The following is a 21,781-nucleotide window of genomic DNA, read 5'->3' on the forward strand; positions in this document are numbered from 1 at the left end:
CTGGCTGGGTTAACCTGGGTTCACTCAGGACCATCAGCCCAGGGGTGGCACCACCCACAAGGGCTGGACATTCCAACATTAATCACTAAGAAAATGAACTACAAACTTGCCTACAGGTCAATCTTTTTTTTATTTGAGATAGGGTCTCACTGTGTAACTCTGTAATTCACTTTTGTAGATCAGGCTAGAACTCATAGAGCTCCACCTGTCTCTCTCCCAAATGCTGGGTGGGATTAAAAGCATGCAGCACCATACCTGGTCTACAGGTCAATCTAGTTTTTTTTGTTTTTGTTGTGTTTTTCAAGGCAGGGTTTCTCTGTGTAGCTTTGTACCTGTCCTGAAACTAGCTCTTGTAGACCAGGCTGACCTCGAACTCAGAGATCTATCTGCTTCTGCCTCCGAGTGCTGGGATTAAAGGTGTGCCACTGCCCTGGTTTATAGGTCATCTTATGGAGGCATTTCTTAGTTGACAGTCCCTATTGCCAAATGGCTCTAGCTACATCAAGTTAACATAAAACTGGCCACCCAGCTGTCTTTTCTTTTTTTGAGTAAGATTGTAAGGGAAGGCTGTGAAAGGGTGAGCCTTTGAAAGCTGAATGTCTGCTAATTCTTCTTTATGGGTAGGCTTTGTATTGGCGCATATATTCTATAAACCAAGGCAGATAATCTCAGGATATGTTCAAAATCAGTTGTGAATTACATTACCAAGAATATAAGAGAGCCTCGAATAGGAAGATGTGCAACAGCTGGGAGGTTTGAGAAAAAAATGTTCAGTTTTGGAATAAATAATCAGGTTTCTGGATTATAATGTTCTGGATTGAGGAATACCTTGAAGACTGTTAAACTATTCTGTGCGTTTCTTTGTGGATGTTTCCAAGGGAAATGTGTATGTGGGCAAACTGAATAGTGAAGATTTATATTCAGTGTAGGGAGGTAGCATCCAGTTTAGTTGGATTCTAGATGGACCAGGACAGTTGTAGAAGGGGCAGACTCACTTTGGCCTTTTTCTGCTGCTCTTTGCTTTTCGACTCTAGATAGAGTATTTGACCTTTGGACTCTGGAACTCTTGTTAGCATCCCTATCAGTATCTGAAGCCTTTGACCTCAGACTGGGATTCTTCTTTCCAAACTGGTGCTGGCATTTCAGCTTCTTGGTCTGACTCTCACTACTAGTCTCTGTTTCTTTGACTATCAGGAACTTTTCCCGTGTCATTATGTGACCCAAACCCCTCATGACTCATGATATTTAATGATGTTCTCTTTGTCTCTGTATCTCTGTTTCTCTGTCTCATTCTGACTGTATGTATGTGTCTCTGTGCCTGTGTGTGGTGTTTCTGTCTTGCCCTTAGTCCTATTTCACTGGAAAACCCTGAAAAATAAAGGACTCTAAGAAACCAGATACTATACAGAAGCCACTAATAAAAGAATCTTCAGTTTCTCTGGGAAAGAGGAAGCAAGTCATTATGCTATAAAATTATTGCTTGGGTAAACTAACTGTAGTGAAATAGTTAGAGCTAGTGAATGTATAGTTTGTATTTTTTTTTATTACTTTCTTTTATATTTCTTTCAAAAGTGAATCTCCATTAGTTGTATTCAGAGCTATCAATAAAAAGTGTCACTTAACCTTTCGATTTTTTTTTCTCAGCCAAAAGTACTTCATAAAACTGTCAGGAAGGTGACATCAGTTAGTCAATGAGAAGTGCTTGTTGCAGCCTGAGCACTTAGTGAATGTTGCTTGTACTCTCTAATAGGCATGGACAGAGTCCAGTGTTCTGGTGATCGAGAATTAGCTCACCAGCTTCACCAAGAAGAAGACAGGAAGAGGAAATCTGAAGAATCAAGACAAGAAAGGGAAGAGTTTCAGAAGTTGCAGGTACAAAAATTAATAACAGTTTTATTGAGTAGAGTTCTTATTTCCCAAATATATTTTAGAGATGTTAACTTATGTATGAAGATATGACTCCACCATTAAAAGGTTAAAGCTCACAGCCAAAAAGATTTCTACCTAGCCTGTCCATGTTATCTTAAAAAAATATTTTCATCTGTGTCCTCTATAGTTTGTTGGGGTGGGGACACTTCAAAGTGCAGTTCTCCAAAGCTGGAGAGATGTGTTAGGAGTGCTTGCTGCTAGCAGAGGGCTTGAGTTCATTTCCCAGCCCGACTTCAGGCAGCTTATACCTGCTTATAATTCCAGGTCCAGGTGATCTTTCCTCTTCTGCCTTCACAGTCACAACCCCCCTCCCAATAAATAAGAAAAGGAAGAAAGGAAGAAAATGTAGTCATTCTTGACTGTATATGTGGCACATGCCTTTAGTCCCAGCATTAGGGAGACAGAGGAAGGTGAATGAACCTCTTGAGTTTGAGGCCAACCTGGGAACCATCCAAAAATCCCAAAATAAAACAAAACAGTGTAGCCATCTGTTCAGATACTAGAATAATCATTTCAGAAAATATGTAAAAATTTTACGGAAAACAAACAGAATTTTGTTTTCATTTTTTCTTTCTCTCGTGTGTTTAAATGAAGAATCAAAATAAAGTGTTTTGTTCTATGTTAGATAGCTATCAGGTAGAAAAGTGTGCATGTAAACTATGCAAATAACGCGCAGATTGTTACACTATACAGAGAATCTGTCTGTCTGTCTGCTTAAAATTAGTGTGTATCTCTCTGTTGACTGAGATTGCTGTCTTCCCAGTTCCCACAGTCATTCCCCAAAGAAATCACAGAGGTGTACATTAATCACAAACTGATTGGCCCATTATCTCAGGCTTTATTAACTCATAATTTAGATTAGTCCATTATTCTTATCTGTGTTCGCCACATGGCTCAGTACCTTTTTCAGCAGTGTAGTCACATCTTCTTCTTCTGGACAGGACTGCAGAGGGAGCTTCCCTCTTCCAGGAATTCTCCTGTTCTCATTGACCCACCTCTACTTCCTGTCTGGTTGTTCCGCCTATACTTCCTGCCTAGGTACTGACCAATCAGCATTTATTTAAAATATAATTGACAGAATACAATTGTCCCACACCATCTCTCCTTAGTCTTAAGTTCCTTTAAGGATCACAACCTCTACTAGAGAGACAACCCAGAAATTAAGAGCACTGACTACTATTCCAGAAAACCCAGATTTGGTTCCCAGTACCTACATGGCAGCTCGCAATTTCAGACATTTTTATTTAATGAAAGTTCAGAGGTTGGTGTTCATGATATCTGAGGGCACCTTTTTCTCATATGAATGTAGTCTCTGTTGGATTAAACTTGCAGCATCTGAGGATGTTTAATGCATTAAAATTTTTAATACATGTTTTTCCTTTTCATTTCTAGTTTGTGGACTACAATTATTTGTGTTGATAATGCATGTAGAGTTTTTAAATGCTATTTATATGTGTTAATAGAATAGTTAAATATAAAGGTTTATGAGTGAATATATCTGAAAATGTTCCCTAATTTACATACATCTGAAAGCCTTTTTTCTCAGACATCATACACATAACTATTTTTCCTTGAACTGTGTTTTGGAAGATCTAATTTAGGATTTTCACCACTTCACAATTACCAGTTATTCATTTATTTGCAAAATTATTTTCATATCAGAATTGAGATGAATAAAGAAAATTGTTTAAGTCTGTTTTTTTTTTTTTACCTTGCATACTACATACTACAGTTGTAGTTGTCTACAGAAACAACTTAAGGGAAGGATGACTTATTTGAACTCCCAGTTTTAGACCATGGGAAAGGCATTCACACTACAGTGAGCCAGGAAGCTGATGGTATGACAGCAATCAGGCCAGAGAAGCATAACTTCCCATTCATCCACAATATCCCCAATTAGCATCTTGGTCTGGGACACAGGTATTCAAAACATAGCCTCTTGTTTCCTGTTCAAAATGTAATATCATAAAAAGATCCAATGATTTTTGAATATCAGCAATAAGAAAGTCCCTAACATTTTTAAAAATATTTTTATGGTTTATTTAACTTTATTTTATGTGTATTGGTGTGAAGGTGTTAGATCTCCTGCAATTGGATCTTCAGACAGTTGTGAGCTGCCATCTGGTGCTGGGAATTGAACCTGGGTCCTCTGGAAGAACAGTCAGTGCTCTTAACCACAAAGCCATCTCTCCGGCCCCCAAGTCCCTAACATTTAAAGAGCTTTGTTACTGTATTAGTTACTTACTGCTGTGATCAAATGCACAACAAGAAGTACCATAAAGGAGAGAGAGACATTTATTTGCCTGACAGTTGGAGGGGCTGCAGTCCATTATAAGCAGGGAAGACATGGCAGGGAGAATTGGAAGTACCTGGTTACACTGCATCCACAGTCAAGGAAGCAGCAAAATGGTTACAGGTTTCAGTTCACTTCTTCCTTTTCATTCATTCATTCAGTGTAGAACCCTAACCAATAGGATGGTGCCCTACACATTCAAAGTGGGTTTCCCATTCAATTAACTGAATCTATAAGCTCTCTCATTTTCCCCGTTTTTTAATATTTTTTTAAATTTTTTTTTATATGTATGTGTGTATGTGTGTGTGTTCTTGTGCCCAGTGCCATAGAATATATGTGGAAATCAGAGAACACCTTTGGGGAATCAGCTCTCTTTCTCCACTATGAGTTTCAGAGATCTAATTCAGGTCATTAGCCTTGCATGGCAAACACTTTTTCTCTCTGAGCTATTCCACCAGTTCTCCATGCTGATTCTAAATCTCTCAAGTTACAGTCAAAATAAGCCATTGCAACTCTGCCATTTGTCATTGACATCCAAACATATCACTATTAAACCATAGTTTTCCACCCCTTGTCTTGTGACTATCCATCTGGACACAAGTATTCTTCCAACCTCAGATGTCCTCATGGTCTTTAACAGTGTCAACTGTTCAGAAGTATTATAAGTACAGAGCCTCTGATGACACTCAGGCACTGTCTTAACTGTAAATTTCTATAACATTAAAATCATGTTATCTTACAATGTACAGTGCATCCTCTTTGACTTCAAAAGATCATAGTCTCTAATACAGTACTATTCAAAAGTATAAGTTCAGAGTCTTTTGTGAGGATCATACAATCTTCCGCTGCAAGCCTCTATATATTATAAAACAAGTTTCATGCTTCCTACCATATGGTGACACAGAGTGGATGTTTTCATTCTAAAAAGGAACAATGGATACACAGCAAAAGAAATATCAGATTAAAGCAAAACACAGCCTAGCAGACCGAGCACCGGATCCTGCAGTTCTGTGTTAGGCATCTGGGACTCTTGATGGAATCACTGAGCTTCAGAGGGCATGGGTAGTCCGTCTTTCCAGCTCTACTGCCTGTAACTATTATTAATAGCCTTTCTCTTGGTCCTTTTCATTCTGTGCCTACAGCTTTCCTCAGTAGATGTCCGATGCTTTGTCTTCTCCAGCATCCTACGATCTCTATTACAACTTGTGCTCTACCTTCACAGCTTTACTCACTGAGCTCTTGGGGCCTCCTTGGTGGGACTGTGCTGTGGAAGGACCCTGCCACACATTTGTGGCGTTCCAGTGGTTCTCTAGAACCATGGTGCAAAACCAGTGAATCGTGCTCCTTTCATGCCTGCAAAATTGGTGCCACTTTGACACACTCAAATTTGCTTACTTTCTTGGGATGGAGCCTTGCCCCTTGGACTATAGCTGCATTTGACCTTGCTGTGCCAAACCATGGAAATTTTTTATTATGGAACCTGTCAGTGGCATTCTCAGTTTAGGCCCTCTTTTCAAATGAATCACTCTTTCATTAAAGTCTTTAGTGGATACAATTAAGGTACCTTTCCTGTTGTCACAGGACATATTTCTCTCATTTGTGCTTATCTGTTTAACAATTATTTAGTCATTGTTCTACCCGTAAGAGACACCATACCAAGGCAACTCTTATAAAAGAAAGCATCTAACTGAGGCCCTTGTGTTACAGATTTTCAGAAGGTTAGTCCATTATCATGGTGGGGAGTATGTCAGCAGGCAGGAAGGCATGGTGCTAAGAGTGGGAGCTGGGAATTTGCCTTGATCAGCAGGTAGCAGGCAGAGAAAAAAACCCTGGGCCTGGCATGGACTTTTGAAACCTCCAAGTGTACCCCAAATGAGACACTTCCTTCAACAAAGCCATGCCTGCTCCAAGAAGACTATACCTCCTCATCCTTCCCAAACGGTTCCACTAACTGGGGGACCAAGTCTTAAACACCCGAGCCCATAGGAACCATTCTCACTCAGACTACCACAACAATTACTGCTGCTTTAAAAAATAAAATATCTTGTGGGTGTGAGGGGTGTACACATGCCCTGGCGGGACTGTGGAAATAGGAACAATTTCTGAAAGTTGGCTCTTTCCTTCCGACATGTGGTCTCAGGGTTTGAAGTCAGGTAATCAGGTTTTAGAGCAAATACCCTGTCTCGCCGTGTATCTGCTTTCATACCTGCTTGTCTATAACCTTTACACTTTACTTTACCACTTCAATTTTCCTCAGCTTTCATGGTCTACCTTGTACTAAACCTGCATAAGGGTATAGCCTGTAATCGCTGGATGCAGTCTGAATGCTATCTTATCTTGAGATTTCCTTACCAATCTACTATATCTTCAGTCTCTGAAGTTCTTAGGACACAAGCAGAATGAAGCCAGAGTCTTGCCAGAATGAATCCTGAATGACTTCTAGCCAGTTTGCCTCTGAAACCTCCTGAATCAAGCCTACACTCTTCACATTGTCTAGCATTTGGTCTCCCCAGTCTATCCGAATGGCCCCCTTAAGCCCTGCTTACAGTATTCTAGGCCTTTTGAGCCTGGAAGTTCCAAACTCTTCCACAGTCCTCCTCATAAACAGGTTCCAACAGCATAAGAACTCTCCGGCCAGGTTGACTACAGTAGAAGCCCACTCCTTAGTAAGCTTTTTTAAGATCTTAGTTGTTGCTTTGAATCAAATAACTGACAAGAAGCACTTTATGGAAGGAGGGTTTATGTACAGTGTGAGGAAGAATGCTGGTCACATTGCATTTTTACTGCCAGAAGCAGGGACAGATGAGCTACTTTATCCTTTCTGTTCAGTCTGTGAATAGCTATGGGATGTGCCATTTTTAGGGTGGATTTCCTATCTCTATTAGCTCAATCTAGACAACCCCACAGACATACCCTAAAAATGTTCTGTGGTAAATTTAAGTTATCTCAACCATAATAATCAAGATTAACCATGACAGATGTAACTTTGTAAGTTGTTTAGCTCTCAGAAAGTTTTCCATAAGGCATTTTATACATTTGAGTGTCTCAGTACAATCTGCCAAAAACACAGATACTTACTCTTAGTATGATTGATTGATTTGAAGACAAAGTGGGACTTTGCTGCGTATTAGTGTTATCAGACAGAATCACAAATTCCCATTACAACTGTATCTTGAGAATTCTGCCTTTAGCAGAAAGATAGTTCTTTCATTCCAGTACTAGAAGGAAGAAAGCAACTAATTATTTCTTAGAGCTGCAGAAGCTTTACAGAGAAATATTTAGTTAATAATTATGGATATATGGTTTAATTATTATGAAAATCTTAACATTTACTTGTATGAAAAATCCATTAGCCAGACTATTTTAATATACATTCCCCCCCCCCCCAAAAAAAATAAGTTTGAAAGTTTCCGTTTGCTTGAAGAACAGGGGTATAAAAATTAAGTTATTTGTTTTATGTTTATTAGCGGCAGTATGGTTTAGATAATTCTGGAGGATACAGACAACAGCAGCTACGGCACATGGAGATAGAAGTAAACAGGGGAAGAATGCATCCCTCTGAGTTTCACAGCAGAAAAGCAGACATGATGGAATCAATAGCTATTGGTATTGATGATGGAAAAACAAAAACTTCTGGTGAGTGCTTGAAAATACAAGTTGCAGTTTACTGTTGCATGTGCCACTGGAGTAATTAAAATGCAGTCATTTTAATAATGGAGTAATAAATTAATGTTGCATACGCCACTGGGGGTAATACAGTCGTTTGAATTTGCTGGATTTTTTGTCAACAGTTAATGTACTTTGAGGTGAGATTGTATGTTCACATATTTTTTCCAAATATTTAAAACTAAACTATTTTTATAGTAAATAATTCATTTAAAATAATTTAGTTGCTCTTGTATTAACTAACAGCAATAGGAAATGAACCTTTAGGTTTTTTTAAACATTTTTTTAGCATATGTTAATGTTTATTTGGCTTTGGTTAAGGGTTACTTGTAAGAATATAAATGAAGGATCAGAAAAAAAGATGTGTGTTTCACCACTTCCCCACCCTAGTAACCATTATCTTCCTATAGATCTGAGGGAGGTGAGGGCCTCATGAGCTCCCATCCTGTAATGGTTTAATGTCTACAAATCATCAGAGATGGGTGTGTCCTTTCCACCAGCCCTCTCCTCTCTGACAGAGTTTTGGTAACCTGAGTACTGTTCAGATAGTCATTGCTACTTAGGTTGAAAGCCAGAAACTCTTTCATGGCCCCTCTTCCTTGATGTTTCCTGAGCCTTGGAGGGGTTGATGTAGCTATCCCATTTAGGATTGAATATCAAATAGTCATTTATTTTCACGAAGTTCTTTGACCAGTTAATGACACCCACTATCAAACATTAATCTATGGATGTAAATATAAGCATTTTGAAGACAGTTTGATAGGCATAGCCTGTCAATTTGGCAAACTATAATAGCTTTCCCACTAGAGCTGATAACTTACCTACCCAGGGGCCTTTTGAGAGTGTTTACAAGCACCAGATGAGACTTCTCTCCTGTACATACACCATTAATCCAGTCAGAAAATGCTTGGTTCCCCAAAGCAGTCACACCACTGAACCTTTAGATGAAGTTATGGATTGTTCAAAACACAACATAATATAAGCCATCTGCAGAATTTTACATCTTTTAGAACCACCTTAATGGAAAAAAATACCCCATATAATTATATAAGCTTTTCTTTCAGGTTGTGGTGGATTTCAAGTTGAAAATATTGTAAGTTGAAATAGCGTTTTATATATGCCTAAATTACTGGACACCATAGCTTATCAAGATGTTACACTGTGTTCTTTCTCCAGTTGCCTTCCTAATGTGGTGACTGACTGGGAACACTCTGTAGAAAATAGCTTACTACGTATCCTATCCATAGCTCAGGAACACTTCAATAGTCAAAACATAGTTTCTGCTGTGCGTATGGCTTTTGCAAGTAAAGTTTTAACAACAACAACAAAAACCTGTTGAACCATAAGTCTAAATTCCATCCTCTAGTAGTTTAAACCCAGTATTCTACAGCACTATTTCAACAAATTTTGAGTATTAAGAGGGGTTTTTCCATAGTGTAATGGTTATCATGTTCAACTCACAAGAACAATTAATTGAAATATTTTATGTTCTTTGTATAGTCTTCCAAATTTGTTATATATTTTATCCTTTACAGCATATTTAATTAAATATGCAGCAGTTCAAATGCTCAATAGCCTCGTGTGTGATAGCCACCATATTGCTCATGACATTTTTGATACTAAAAGCTTTGTATACATCATTTCTTCTGGGCCCAAATGAAGCTGATATTTTCAGTATATACAACCTTTCTAGGACTTGCCTATTCCACTAGCTGTAGGGCTAGCTAGCTGCTATTAACAATCAGGTTTGTCTTATTCATGATGGTATGTCTCTTTTTCTGGCAAGTTTGTATGTTTTTGTATGTTTGCTAGGGTACTACCACAGTTTATATGAAATATTTGAAATCCCATGACTTGGTCTTTTTATTTTTTTGGCATTATCTCACAGGTCTAGAGAGATGCCTTAGTATTCAGTAGTTTAGAGAACATGCTGTTCTTTGAGAGAACCCAGGTTCAACTCCCAGTACCCACATGGTAGCTTACAATCCAGGAGATCCAGGAGAGATATTTTTTTTAAAGACATGATCTTATTTATATAGCCCAGGTTATCCTGCAACTTTCTTTGTGGACCAAGCTGGTATTGAACTCACAGGGATCAACATGTCTCTACCTCTCAAATTTTATGATTAAAGCCATTTACCTCTGCGCCAGGTGTGTATATGCATCTATAGGTAGAAGTTTTAAATTTGAATATAATTGAATTTTTTAGTTTTTTTTTTTTTTTTTTTTTTTTGGTGGGAAGTTAGAGTCTCAGTAGCATAGGCTGACCTGGAACTCATTTGTTAGCCTGGCTATCCTCAGACTCTTGGCAGACCTCTGCCTCATCCTTCCAAATGCTAGGATTGCAGGAGTGAGCCACCAGACACAGCAGATCTATTAGTTTTTGTCTTCATTGTGTGTGTTCTGTTTGTCTTAAGATGGAAGTGTTTCTTTAAAGATCACAAATGTGCGTTCCTTTATGATTCTTTAAACATTCTATTTTATATTTTAAAAATGTTACAGGTATGGAAGTTTCACCTGCATGTAAATCTGTGCACTGCTTAGATGCCTGGTGTTTATATAGACCAAAATTGTCCATCAGATACTCTAGAACTGGAGTTACAGATGGTTTTAGTCACTGCATGGGTGCTGGGAATTGAACCTGGGTCCTCTGGAAGAGTGAGACAGCTCTACAGTCCCTATATTTTTATTTTTACTGCATCTCTAGTATTTGTTTATTAAGGAGTGGGGGTGGGGACTGAAGGAAAGCTGAGGATCTGTAGTGAAGAGACGGTCAGGCCGCAGGCTGGAGGCGAGCAGGCCTGCTTTCCTTCCCGCCCGGCTCCAGCATGATTAGCTTTACACCCGATATAACAACACACAAATTGTATTCTTTTAAACACTGCTTGGCCCATTAGCTCTAGCCTCTTACTGGCTAACTCTCACATCTTGATTAACCCATATTTAGTAATCTGTGTGGCACCACGAGGGGTGGCTTACCGGGAAGATTCTAGCCTCATCCATCTCGGAGAGGAGAGTCATGGCGACTGCTTGAGGCATCTGCCTCACTTCCCTTCTTCCCAGCATTCTGTTCTGTCTACTCCACCCACCTATTTTCTGACCTATCGGGCCAAGCAGTTTCTTTATTAATTAACCAATGAACAACAGATAGATAGAAACACTCCTACATCAAGGATCTGGAGTTTTTCCCACATTTTTAACAATGTTACATTTGTAAGCACTTATATATAACAGAACTAGTTTCTCTAACACCATTTATTGACTCTTTTTTTTCCCCTGTGGAAAGATGTCAGATCCCCTGGAGTTTGTGGTACAGGTGGTTTTGAGCTGCTGAGTGTGGGCACTAGGAATTGAATGTGTATCTACAAGAGTAGCAACTGTCCTTTTCTGCTGAAGCATATCTAGTCCACAGCAGAAATTATTTTTTATTTTTGTTAATTATGAGAGTGTTTATTAGAGAAGTCATTATTTAATACCCGCTTATATATTTACAGCCTTGTTATTTTTAAAAATAAAGTGTAATTTAACAAAAGGTAGCTTTTTTGGAAAATAAGGTAATTTAGAACTAAAAAAATACATGTTATATGAAAAAAATTCTTTAATATGGTTGTATGATATCATTGCTAAGACAAAGTTTGCCAGGAAATGAGGTATTTCTGTTTTACATCTAACAAGGATACCAGAATATGCTCATATATAATTTTATTCTTATAGGTTTTCCCCCTTTTCATTCTTAAAGTACTGTCCTAAACCTTGATTCAATCAAGTCCTTTATCTTTCTGTTTCTAGAGTGTCTGTTCCATACCACTTCATCATTTTTTCTACGTATAAACATGTCACAAGTCATTTTTGTTGTTCTTTTTCTTGAATATGAGTCTTGTTTAGGTATTATTGTTTTAAATTTATATCAAGCTTTTGCTCTTTATGACAGTGGGCACAGCTGCAGCTATTGATAAAATGATTATTTTGAATTAATATTTTTTTAAAAAATTTGTCTCCCTAAAAACATTTCCATGTATTTCAGTCAGATAAAATACATATAATGACTTTTCTTTTTTCATACCACATGCTGTGAGAAAATATGAACTACATAAAAGGCACCACTGCCCATTATCATCCCAGTTTTTAAAGAAGACAGAATTTTTTACAAAGAACTATAATGTTCTGCTGTGACACAGTGTGACTAGATAATAAGTAGGGGTCATGAAAAAATAAAGGTTCTGATTGTTTTTTTATTTATTATTTTTATTTCTTTTAAATATTTATTTATTATGTATACAATATTCTGTCTGTGTGTATGTCCGCAGGCCAGAAGAGGGCACCAGACCCCATTACAGATGGTTGTGAGCCACCATGTGGTTGCTGGGAATTGAACTCAGGACCTTTGGAAGAGAAGGCAATGCTCTTAACCTCTGAGCCATCTCTCCAGCCCCTGTTTTTTTTTTTTTTTTTTTTTTTTTTGGTTTTTTTTTTTTTTTTTGTTTTTTTTTTTTGTTTTTTTTTTTTTTGTTTTTTTTCGAGACAGGGTTTCCCTGTAGTTTCTAGAGCCTGTCCTGGAACTAGCTCTTGTAGACCAGGCTGGCCTCCAACTCAGAGATCCACCTGCCTCTGTCTCCCGAGTGCTGGGATTAAAGGCGTGCGCCACCACCGCCCGGCTCTCTGATTGTTTTTTTTAGAGTCAGAGAAAAGTTACTTGAAAGTGATGTTTGGTTCTTCCAGAATTTTTAGAATTCTAAATGGAAGAAGAATTTCCTAAAAGGAAGAATCATATGTAAACTTGTCAAAATACCTTGCTTAACCAAATTCTAGGCATTAGTTTAGGGTCATGTTTCTAGAAATATTGTCATTTATCTTTCTTTGCTTAGCACTTACTATCCTGTTATTTATACAAAGTACAGTACTGAAGTTAAATTATAAGCTTAGCAGCAGAATATTTGATTGTTAGGTCAAGAAGAATAAAAAATGAAGGTCAGGTGCAGGACACTGGCTTAAGCTTTATAGACTGCAGATTAGTACTAATGCTATAGACTAGCAGGAGACATACACTTTCAGGTGGATGCAGACTGACAAAGACTGAGCAAGCTCTAGTGGAGAGTGTAACAACTGGAAAGACAAGAAGAACATTTGTTCTATAAGGGTGGGTGCTCTTGTGTCCCAGGCTTTGCAGCTGAAGAGCTTAAGGATGCAGACAACTTCAGGTCAATGCAGGGAGTACTATTTTAGTGTTAGAAAATGTGGGTTTATTTTTATGTTAGAAAACCTGGGTTGTGGGACAGTGAGAACATGAGCTAAGGTTGTAGTGGGGGAAGATAAATTAAAAGTGGAGATGGTAAGTGTTTTCTGTGGAGCTTGAAGCTGATGTTAGACATGAACAGCTGTGTAATAGAGATAATGAATCTTCTTAAGTATTCCAAAATCTCTTCTATTCTAGGAATTATTGAAGCCCTACATAGATATTATCAGAACACTGCCACAGATGTGAGGTGTGTGTGGCTCTCTACAGTGGTGGACCACTTTCATTCATCCTTTGGAGACAAAGGTTGGGGTTGTGGTTATAGAAATTTCCAGATGCTGCTTTCATCATTACTACAAAACGATGTGTATGGTGACTGTTTGAAAGGTATGTAAAGTACTGTTATCCTGAGTTTTATACACACAGCGGGTCTTGCCAAGAAGTGTTTTAGAAACTCTGTGGGTTCTTAGTAGAGTACATGTTACTACAGAGTATTATTGTTCTGCATATAGTACCTGACTTTGTGACTTGTTTTGCTTACACGATTCCAGGTATGTCCATTCCTTGTATTCCAAAAATTCAGTCCATGATTGAAGATGCATGGAAGGAAGGTTTTGATCCTCAGGGAGCCTGTCAACTTAATAACAAATTACAGGGAACAAAGGCCTGGATTGGAGCATGTGAGATTTATACACTTCTGACCTCACTGAGAGTAAAGTATGTACCTGCAAACTCCAGTTAACATTATTGCATTCATTTTCAAATTACCGGCATTAAATTTAGTCAGACTAAAGTTCACTGCCTTAGCTATTTTTTCCATGCTGTAATAAAATGTGCTAGCCAAAGTAACTTAAGTGAGGAAGGTTTATTTTGGCTTACACTTCAAAGGATACAGCCCACTGTGGTGGGGAAACGGAAGGTGCAGAAAGTAGACTGGCTGTCATATTGCACCAGCAGTCAAGGAGCAGAGCAGAAGTAGGAAATGAGAACTTGCTGTAAGGTTCACGACCTGCCTCCAGTGATCTGCTTCCTCCAGAAATCCTCCACCCCCTAGAGTTTTCACAACCTTCTCAAATAGCTCTTCCTGCTGAGGATCAAGTCTAATGTGAGCCTACAGGGGACAGTGCACATTCAAAGTATGGCAGAAACCATTAACAGTTTTTTATCTTTTTGAGATTTTATTGCTATAAGAAACAAGGATTCATTGTTTGTGCTGGAATTTAAAATAATCAAGCTATTAAATGCTTTTGGTTATTTTTTATAGAACACTTTTTTTGTGTGTGGCGTAGAAGTAAACCTAGTTCAACAATCTGATTTATTCAAGATGACTTAAAGGAAGTGTGCCACCATAGTCTGGGCCAGACAAGAGACACTGAATGGAGAGGGGAGAACTCACATGTTCCTATGCTGTTCACCAGTATTGTCTATAATAGGAACTAAAAAAAAAATCAAATATATTCTGAATATTTTTATATTTACTTATTTAATTTTGGAGTAAAGTATTTAGAATGCTTTTGATGTAAAAAATGACTACTACTGAGGATTAATATCAGAATTCAGATTTTTTTCTTTTAAATAAAGACATACAATAACTTGATTGAAGTTTTTAATTATTTCTGTGTTTACACTTATGCTGAGTAGAAAAACCTCTGTAAAAAGTTGTTTTCTTTAAAAACAGAAACCATGAAAGTTATTATTTTACTGTTTTTAAGTTATGTGTGTATATGCATGTTTGTGTTTATATGCACATGAGTCTGGTGCCTTTGGACCCCGTAGCTGGAGTTAACAGGCGACTGTGACCAAATGTGGGTCTTCTGCAAGAGTAGTGTGTGCTTTCAACCACTGAGCTATTTCTCCAGGTCCCTACATTTTTATTATTATGCATGTGTTGGAGGGTGCCTGTGGAGGTCAGAAATAAAATATGTGGAGTTGGTTTCCCCATCTTCCTTGATGTGGGTCTCAGGGATTCAACTCAGGTCACCAGTCTTGCAAAACAAACATCCTTACCCATGGAGCTATCTGGCCAGCCCCTATGTCAGTTTCTCGCTGATCATTAGGGATAAGGACATTAGAATAAAAGTGATTGTGACCCAGATTAAAACAAGTGGGTTTTAAAAGTCCAGCATGCTTCTTATTTGCTATGCAGGGAGCCTTTTTATTTTAGGAAATCGTTGTAATCTTTGGTTCACTCATGAGCTATGAGTGGTGATTTGAGTTATTATTTTCCCCACAAAATGATAGTTTTTCTAAATAAAGGGTTAAAATTCATATTTGCTTTTTTCTTCATAGGGAAGTCATCAATACATAAAATTGTTCTGGATCAAGATTTTTTTTTGCAAATTAAATTTATGCAAAAATTTGTAAAATATCTCTAAATTATCTTCTTTGTCAATTGTTTAGGTGCCGCATTATTGATTTTCATAAGTCAACTGGTCCTTCGGGTACACACCCTCGCTTATTTGAATGGATATTGAACTATTACTCTTCAGAAAGAGAAGGGAACCCAAAGGTTGTGTGTACATCTAAACCTCCTGTCTATCTCCAGCACCAGGGTTAGTAGATCACACACATAACTATCATTTTTAAGACAGCAGATTGACTATTCCTTAAGAAAGGTCAAGATTGCAATAGTAGAGGTGACAGGGTGGAGAAGGGGGTGCTGTGACTTGTTGTCAGAGCTACTTGTCATTCTGGTATGTTCTTGGGTGACACAGACTCTGTGGCCATTGCTCTTCTTATGGTCCTTTTCTGGTTCACTGCTCTCATCCATCCCTTCCCTCCTTCCAGTCTTTACTCATTTGTCACTGTGTTAAACCTTTCTAGACTGCACTTATTTAAACTGCAAGTTTGTGTGTATATATGTGTGTGTGTTTTAAACACACAAAAACCCACACAGAAACTGTGAATGTATATATAATAATAACTGTATAGATGTGAGATATTAACTGTTATTTATACTTTGACTAGGTCATAGTCGAACAATTGTTGGAATTGAAGAGAAGAAAAACCGGACATTATGTTTACTAATATTTGATCCTGGATGTCCTTCTCGAGAAATGCAGAGACTGTTAAAGCAAGACATAGAGCCTGGTAGTCTCAGGCAGCTGCGGAAATCTGTGGGGAATCTTAAACATAAGCAGTACCAGATCGTAGCAGTAGAGGGTGTTCTTTCACCAGAGGAGAAAGTTGTAAGTATCTCAGTATCAGGTGAAGTCACTTAGAAGTTTTAGTTAAAATCAGCATTCTCTTTATCTCCTCACAACTCGTTCTATTTCATGAAATGGCAAATATATTTGTCTTTGATATCACTGGATTTCTGGAATGACCATTTTTAAATTTAGATAGTACCTAAATGTCTTTCAGTTGCTTAATTCATTTTCATGAAATATTTAGGTTTGTAGTTTTACCTTTTGATGTCAGGTAGGTGATCAGTAACAATAATATGGTTATGAAAACAATCTGTAACCTAACTCAGGTGGTTTTACTGTTTATCACACTAGATTCGGGAGCTATATCTTATCCTTTGGCCTTCTGAGTATACTCAGTTCAAGAACAACTCTTGCCTTTATCATTTATAGTTAAGTGATGAGCTCCAAATTACTGAAGAATTTTTAGACATCAGAAAACCTCCACTGAGGTTGGAAGCTACAGTCGCATCATAGCACACTAAGCCTAGACAATGCATGAGATCCCAGAATCTTAAGATTTTATTTCTTATTTTATTCTTAAATGCATGTATTTGTGTGTGTCTAAGTGTGGGATTGTACATAGAGTGCAACTCTCATGGAAGCCAGAAGAGGGCATAGATGCCATGGAGCTGGAGTAGCAGGTGGTTGTGAGCTGCTGGATGTGGGTCCTGGGAAATTCATTTGAGCCTCCTGCAAGAGCACCATGTCCTTATAACCACTGAGCACGTCTGCAGCCCTGGTGTGGGAATTCTATGAGAAAACTAAAAAGAGTACTTATTGGAGAACTTCATATTTGTTTCCCTCTAAAGACGAGACAGAATACTTGAGAGGGACATGGGAAAGAATAGGTTCAAGGGGAAAGGAGTCAGATTTAAAACAGAAGCTGGCTAATCTCAGCTTCTTAACTGGAGATAGAAAGACAAAGATTGTTGGCTGGGTTACTCAGTTTAAGTATGCTTTAAAAGATTTCTTTTCAATGGCTTTAATTTCCAATTACAAACTTATCTTTAATCCTATTACTAGTTTGGCCAGATAAATGTAGAGTTCATTTTAATTCTTGTTATGGGTTCTGATGCTTGCTTTCCAGTGCACAGTAACTTTTGAGAGTATAGTGGTAATCAGGTGTTGTCTGGGCTCCAGGTGAACAACATGTTATCTGAATTTTATGTTTTCAGTTTTGGAAAGTGAGTAACTGTTGCTGTTAGAATACTAAACATGTCTTTTCTGTTCTTTACTTTTGACTTTGTTCCTTTGGGATTGGGGGGTTTGTTAGATCATAGCTGTGCCTTTAAGAATTACAGCTACTAAGGACTTTACATGTATTAATGTATATAGCATCACTGTAAGGTAAATGGTTATTGTTCCCGTTTCAAATGAGACTTACAGTGAGTAGTGAAGTCAGATCTGCAGTGTAGCAGTTCATCCAGCGCTTGGCCCTGTGTAGCCTCTTGAAGTAATCTGACTGATTCTCTCGAGCTCTAGTTCTCATGCTTTTTACTAAATCATTTTTCTTTTTAATGTTTCATACATGTATATGATGCATTCTGATTATTTTCACTACCTCCACCTTTTCTGCTCTCCCCCACATCCCTATCAACTCACTCTTAGTTCTGATTTTTTTTTCCCCAAAAGAAAAAAGAAATTGAGACAGGTATTCTTACAGTGCATCCCTGGCTGACCCGGAACTCATTATATAGACTAGACTGGCCTCAGAAATCACAGAGGTCAGCCTGCCTTTGCTTCCCAAAGCTAGATTAAAGGTGTGCACCACCATGTACTGCCTTATTAAAGCTAATGAATTATGTTTATTTTTATTTAAATTTGTGTGTGTGTATGTGTAGGTAGGCATTCAGAAGTTGTTTGTCTCCCTTTACCATATGAATCCCAGGGCTTAAAATTCAGCTCATTGGGTTTGGCAGGAACTGCCTTTACCAGCTGAACTGTTCCACTGGCCCCATTGTTATATTTTGATAATAATTTACCTATTATTCACAAGCAGAGTTTGCCATTCAAAACTTCTTTTATTTTTGAAACTGTCTTATGATGTTATAAGATATTTTTGCTGTGAATATATTTTGAGTAACTGTTTATTCAAGACCTGTCTAGATATTTAAGGCCTTGTTAGTTGAAAGAATAAATACTTTCTAACTAAGGTTAGTTAAAATAATGATTAGTTATGTATATAACAGCCATTAGTCATATCCTCACTAAAAAGAAAAGGAAACGTTAAAAAGGGTCTTATTTTTATATTTGTGTGTGTGTGTGTGTGTGTGTGTGTGTGTGTGTGTGTGTGTGTGTGAGCCTGTGTGCAAACCACATGAGTGTTACACCAGAACATGGCGTCCCCTATATTTAGAGTCATGGGTGGTCGTGAGCCACCCAATATGGCTATTGGGAACTGAGCTTACATCTTTTGTAAGAACCACATCATCAAACACTGAGCTGTTTTTCTAGAAACCTATTTTCACTTAAAATTTTTCTTTCAACCTTTGAGACAAGGTTTCATGTGGCCCAGGCTGGTCATGCATTCACTGTGTAGCCTAGGTTAACTATGAACTCCTCATTCTCTTACCTCAACCTCATGGATTACTGACATTTAATATTGTGCCTACCTTCTCTTCACATCTTGATAATAGTTGCTAATTTACATCAGTACATTCTTAGTTTTTATTTGGTTATTCCAGTACTCTGAATTTCATTTATCTTAATTTGTTTAGTTTAGCTGAGTTTAATATGCTTTAGTTTGTAAACCAAATGTGGAAGCAGCAGAAACAATGAAATTTTCCTTTATTCTTTCATTATTTTATATATGAATATTTCATATATGTATAGAATGTATTTTGACCATGGTTTTCTCCTCTATTCCCCTTAACTTCTCCCAGATTCTTTCCTACCAAATCCTCATTATGTGCTTTATTTTTTTCTATAATCCACAGAGTCTAATTTTGTTCTCATATATTCTCATATATATATGGTCAACTTACCAAGAAACACACCCTTAAAGGAACTGACTCACCCTCATCCCCAAGTCAGATGTCAGTTGCTCCTCAGTCAGGAGTGGTACAGCTGGAATACTAACTCATAATAAACAAGGGTTTTGTTGTTTTGGGTTTTTTTTTGCTTTTGAGCCAGGGTCCTACTCTACAGTTTTGGCTGTCCTGGAACTCACTATGTAGACCACTCTAGCCTTGAACTCACAGGGCTCCACCTGCTTTTGCCTCCTGAGTGGTGGGATTATTTGCTCATAGCTCTGTCTTTCTTTTCACTTCTTCTTTGGTCCCCTGTTGCTCCTCAAACCCCCTCCCATCTATATCATTGTGAGTCAGCATTTTTACATTTGACAGAGTCCTTCGGAGAATAACATTTTGTTTCACTCTATTTTGCCTTTATCTAGAATTTTCTTCATGGCTTGACTTGTAAAATATGTATTACTAACTTTTTAAGTTTTAGATCATAATTTTCCACTAGGACTTTTCATTGTTATCTTGAAAAAAAGTACAGGTTTTATTTTCTACACTGAAATGATGATAAAATAAAGGATTGACACAATGGCTCAGCTGTCAAAGATACTTGTTGCCAAACATGACAAACTCTAACTTCGGGATCCACCTGTTACAAAGTTAGCTGACCTCTATAGTACACACAGGCATGCACGGATAAAACAATACATGTAATTTTTTTTAAAAAAATGATAACATAGTATATGTAATTCTAGGTTATAATTCATACCCTGTTTTCTTCTTGATTCTTTTTCAAGGCCAGGAAACAGGCTTCTCAAGTGTTTACAGCGGAGAAGATTCCTTGAATGAAATATTTCGGTGATTTTGTACTTTTCCTTTTTATTGATATTGAACTCTGATACCATTGAGGAATTTGATTTCACTTAAGTCCTTGGTATAACATTTAAGTTATAAGTGCCTGTTATGTTATATTTCTTAGTAATTCATTGTCTGTAATTAGTTGAATAAAATACCTTGTTTGCATTGTTGATTTTGATTTCTTGTTTATATCTCACAAACTTGTTTTATAGTTCACAAGCTAATGGATTAGGCCATAACTTGTATAAGTTACTTAGTACTTAACATCTATTAATACATTTAATTTTAAAACAATTGTTTAAAGCAAGCACTATTATTAACCCCATGAACCCAGATGCCTGATAAATTAGTGATTAGCCCAGGAATATTACAAGATGGAGCCTACAGCCAGCTCACTGTATTTTCCACTGTTGTGTCTACCAGGCCTTTATTGCTGTGACAAACACTCAATCCAATTCAAGGAGGAAGATTTCTTTTGCATCAAGGTTTCAGTGTTGGGTGGTCTTACCCTGTGGTGAGACAACACCATGGCTGTAGTCTGCTGTGGTGATAGCAGAGTTGAGGCAGGAAGAGGCCAGGAACAAGCTATACTCGATGTGACATAGATCTCCAATAGGGATATCAGATAATCGCCAAATGACTAATCCACTGGCAAGGACTTCTGTTCCAATAAACTCAATAACTGGATCTCCTAGTTGAGTCCAAACTATGAGCACAAATGAGGTGGGTTGGGGCATGGTGATGTTTTTTTGGGGCTGAGCTTATGTTATCACAAAATGAGTACCTCCTTAATGTGTAGTGAGCACCTTAATATGGAACAATCTTCAAACCCAAGGATTTTCTTGTTAAATATTTCCACTAACCTTCCATCTCTGACAAAAGCCTGTGTAAAGTGGCCTGTAGGAGAAATGTTAGATTCTGGTCAGACAATTCTTGTATGTGTGTGTACATGAGAATCTTATTCTGCTCAATAAACAAAAGAATTGTTGAAAGACTTAGAAATTCACAGAAACTGTGAGTAACTTAGAAAAATGTCTTAGAACAAATCAATTGTAGGCTATAGTTTGGCATCAATTTTTAAAGCAGGAACAATCAAGTTATAATTGTAGGATACTCAAATTTCAGATTACAAACAGAGCATATTTGTTTGGCATAAAACAGAAGTCCCCAAAGGGAATGGATACTGAGCAATTTAAAAAGATGTTCATTTAAAAAGCAAAACAAAAATCTGTGTGAAGTTTTTTAACATGAATTTTAGTCATCCAGTCTCCCAATGATTTTTCCTGTCTTAATTTTTTTCAACATTGAAGCCAAATGCTCTAACCTTTGCATGTGTTTGTGGGACCTAGTTTAATACTCTTTCTTGCTGGTTTGTAAAATTTAGCCTGTAGAAAAGCCAGTGAAGTCCTTAGTAAATGCATATTGTTGACGAGGTCATGGTCATATCAAGGGTCAATGCCTTAGCCTCATTGGAATGGCTAAACCTTCCTTGGTGAAGCTCAGAGGGGCATCAAAGGCTTTCCTAGGGTCTGAGTGTGAATACTGGCAGTGGGTGCAGAACATATCCCCTATAGCTTTCTCACTGCCCCTTTCTCACACCTGATGTTTATGGTCTAAAGACTGATACCCCACAGATACTTCAATGTCTACTAAG

The 21,781-nt window shown here is 37.6% G+C and overlaps 1 protein-coding gene across 1 annotated transcript in view; it reads left to right on the forward strand.

Annotated features, from left to right (window-relative positions):
- Positions 1 to 20,297, forward strand: part of Zup1 (zinc finger containing ubiquitin peptidase 1) — a 22,653-nt gene extending 2,356 nt beyond the window's left edge. The window contains 7 exon segments of the mRNA XM_042055568.1: positions 1,725 to 1,872; positions 7,690 to 7,858; positions 13,320 to 13,508; positions 13,673 to 13,838; positions 15,522 to 15,673; positions 16,089 to 16,309; positions 20,067 to 20,297. Coding sequence (XP_041911502.1) covers positions 1,725 to 1,872; positions 7,690 to 7,858; positions 13,320 to 13,508; positions 13,673 to 13,838; positions 15,522 to 15,673; positions 16,089 to 16,309; positions 20,067 to 20,114 — 1,093 coding nt within the window. The 3' untranslated portion in view covers positions 20,115 to 20,297.
- Positions 20,298 to 21,781: the final 1,484 nt, after the last annotated feature.

The sequence above is a fragment of the Arvicola amphibius genome, chromosome 8 (assembly GCF_903992535.2).
Source record: "Arvicola amphibius chromosome 8, mArvAmp1.2, whole genome shotgun sequence".
In the NCBI taxonomy this organism is placed as follows: Eukaryota; Metazoa; Chordata; class Mammalia; order Rodentia; family Cricetidae; genus Arvicola; species Arvicola amphibius.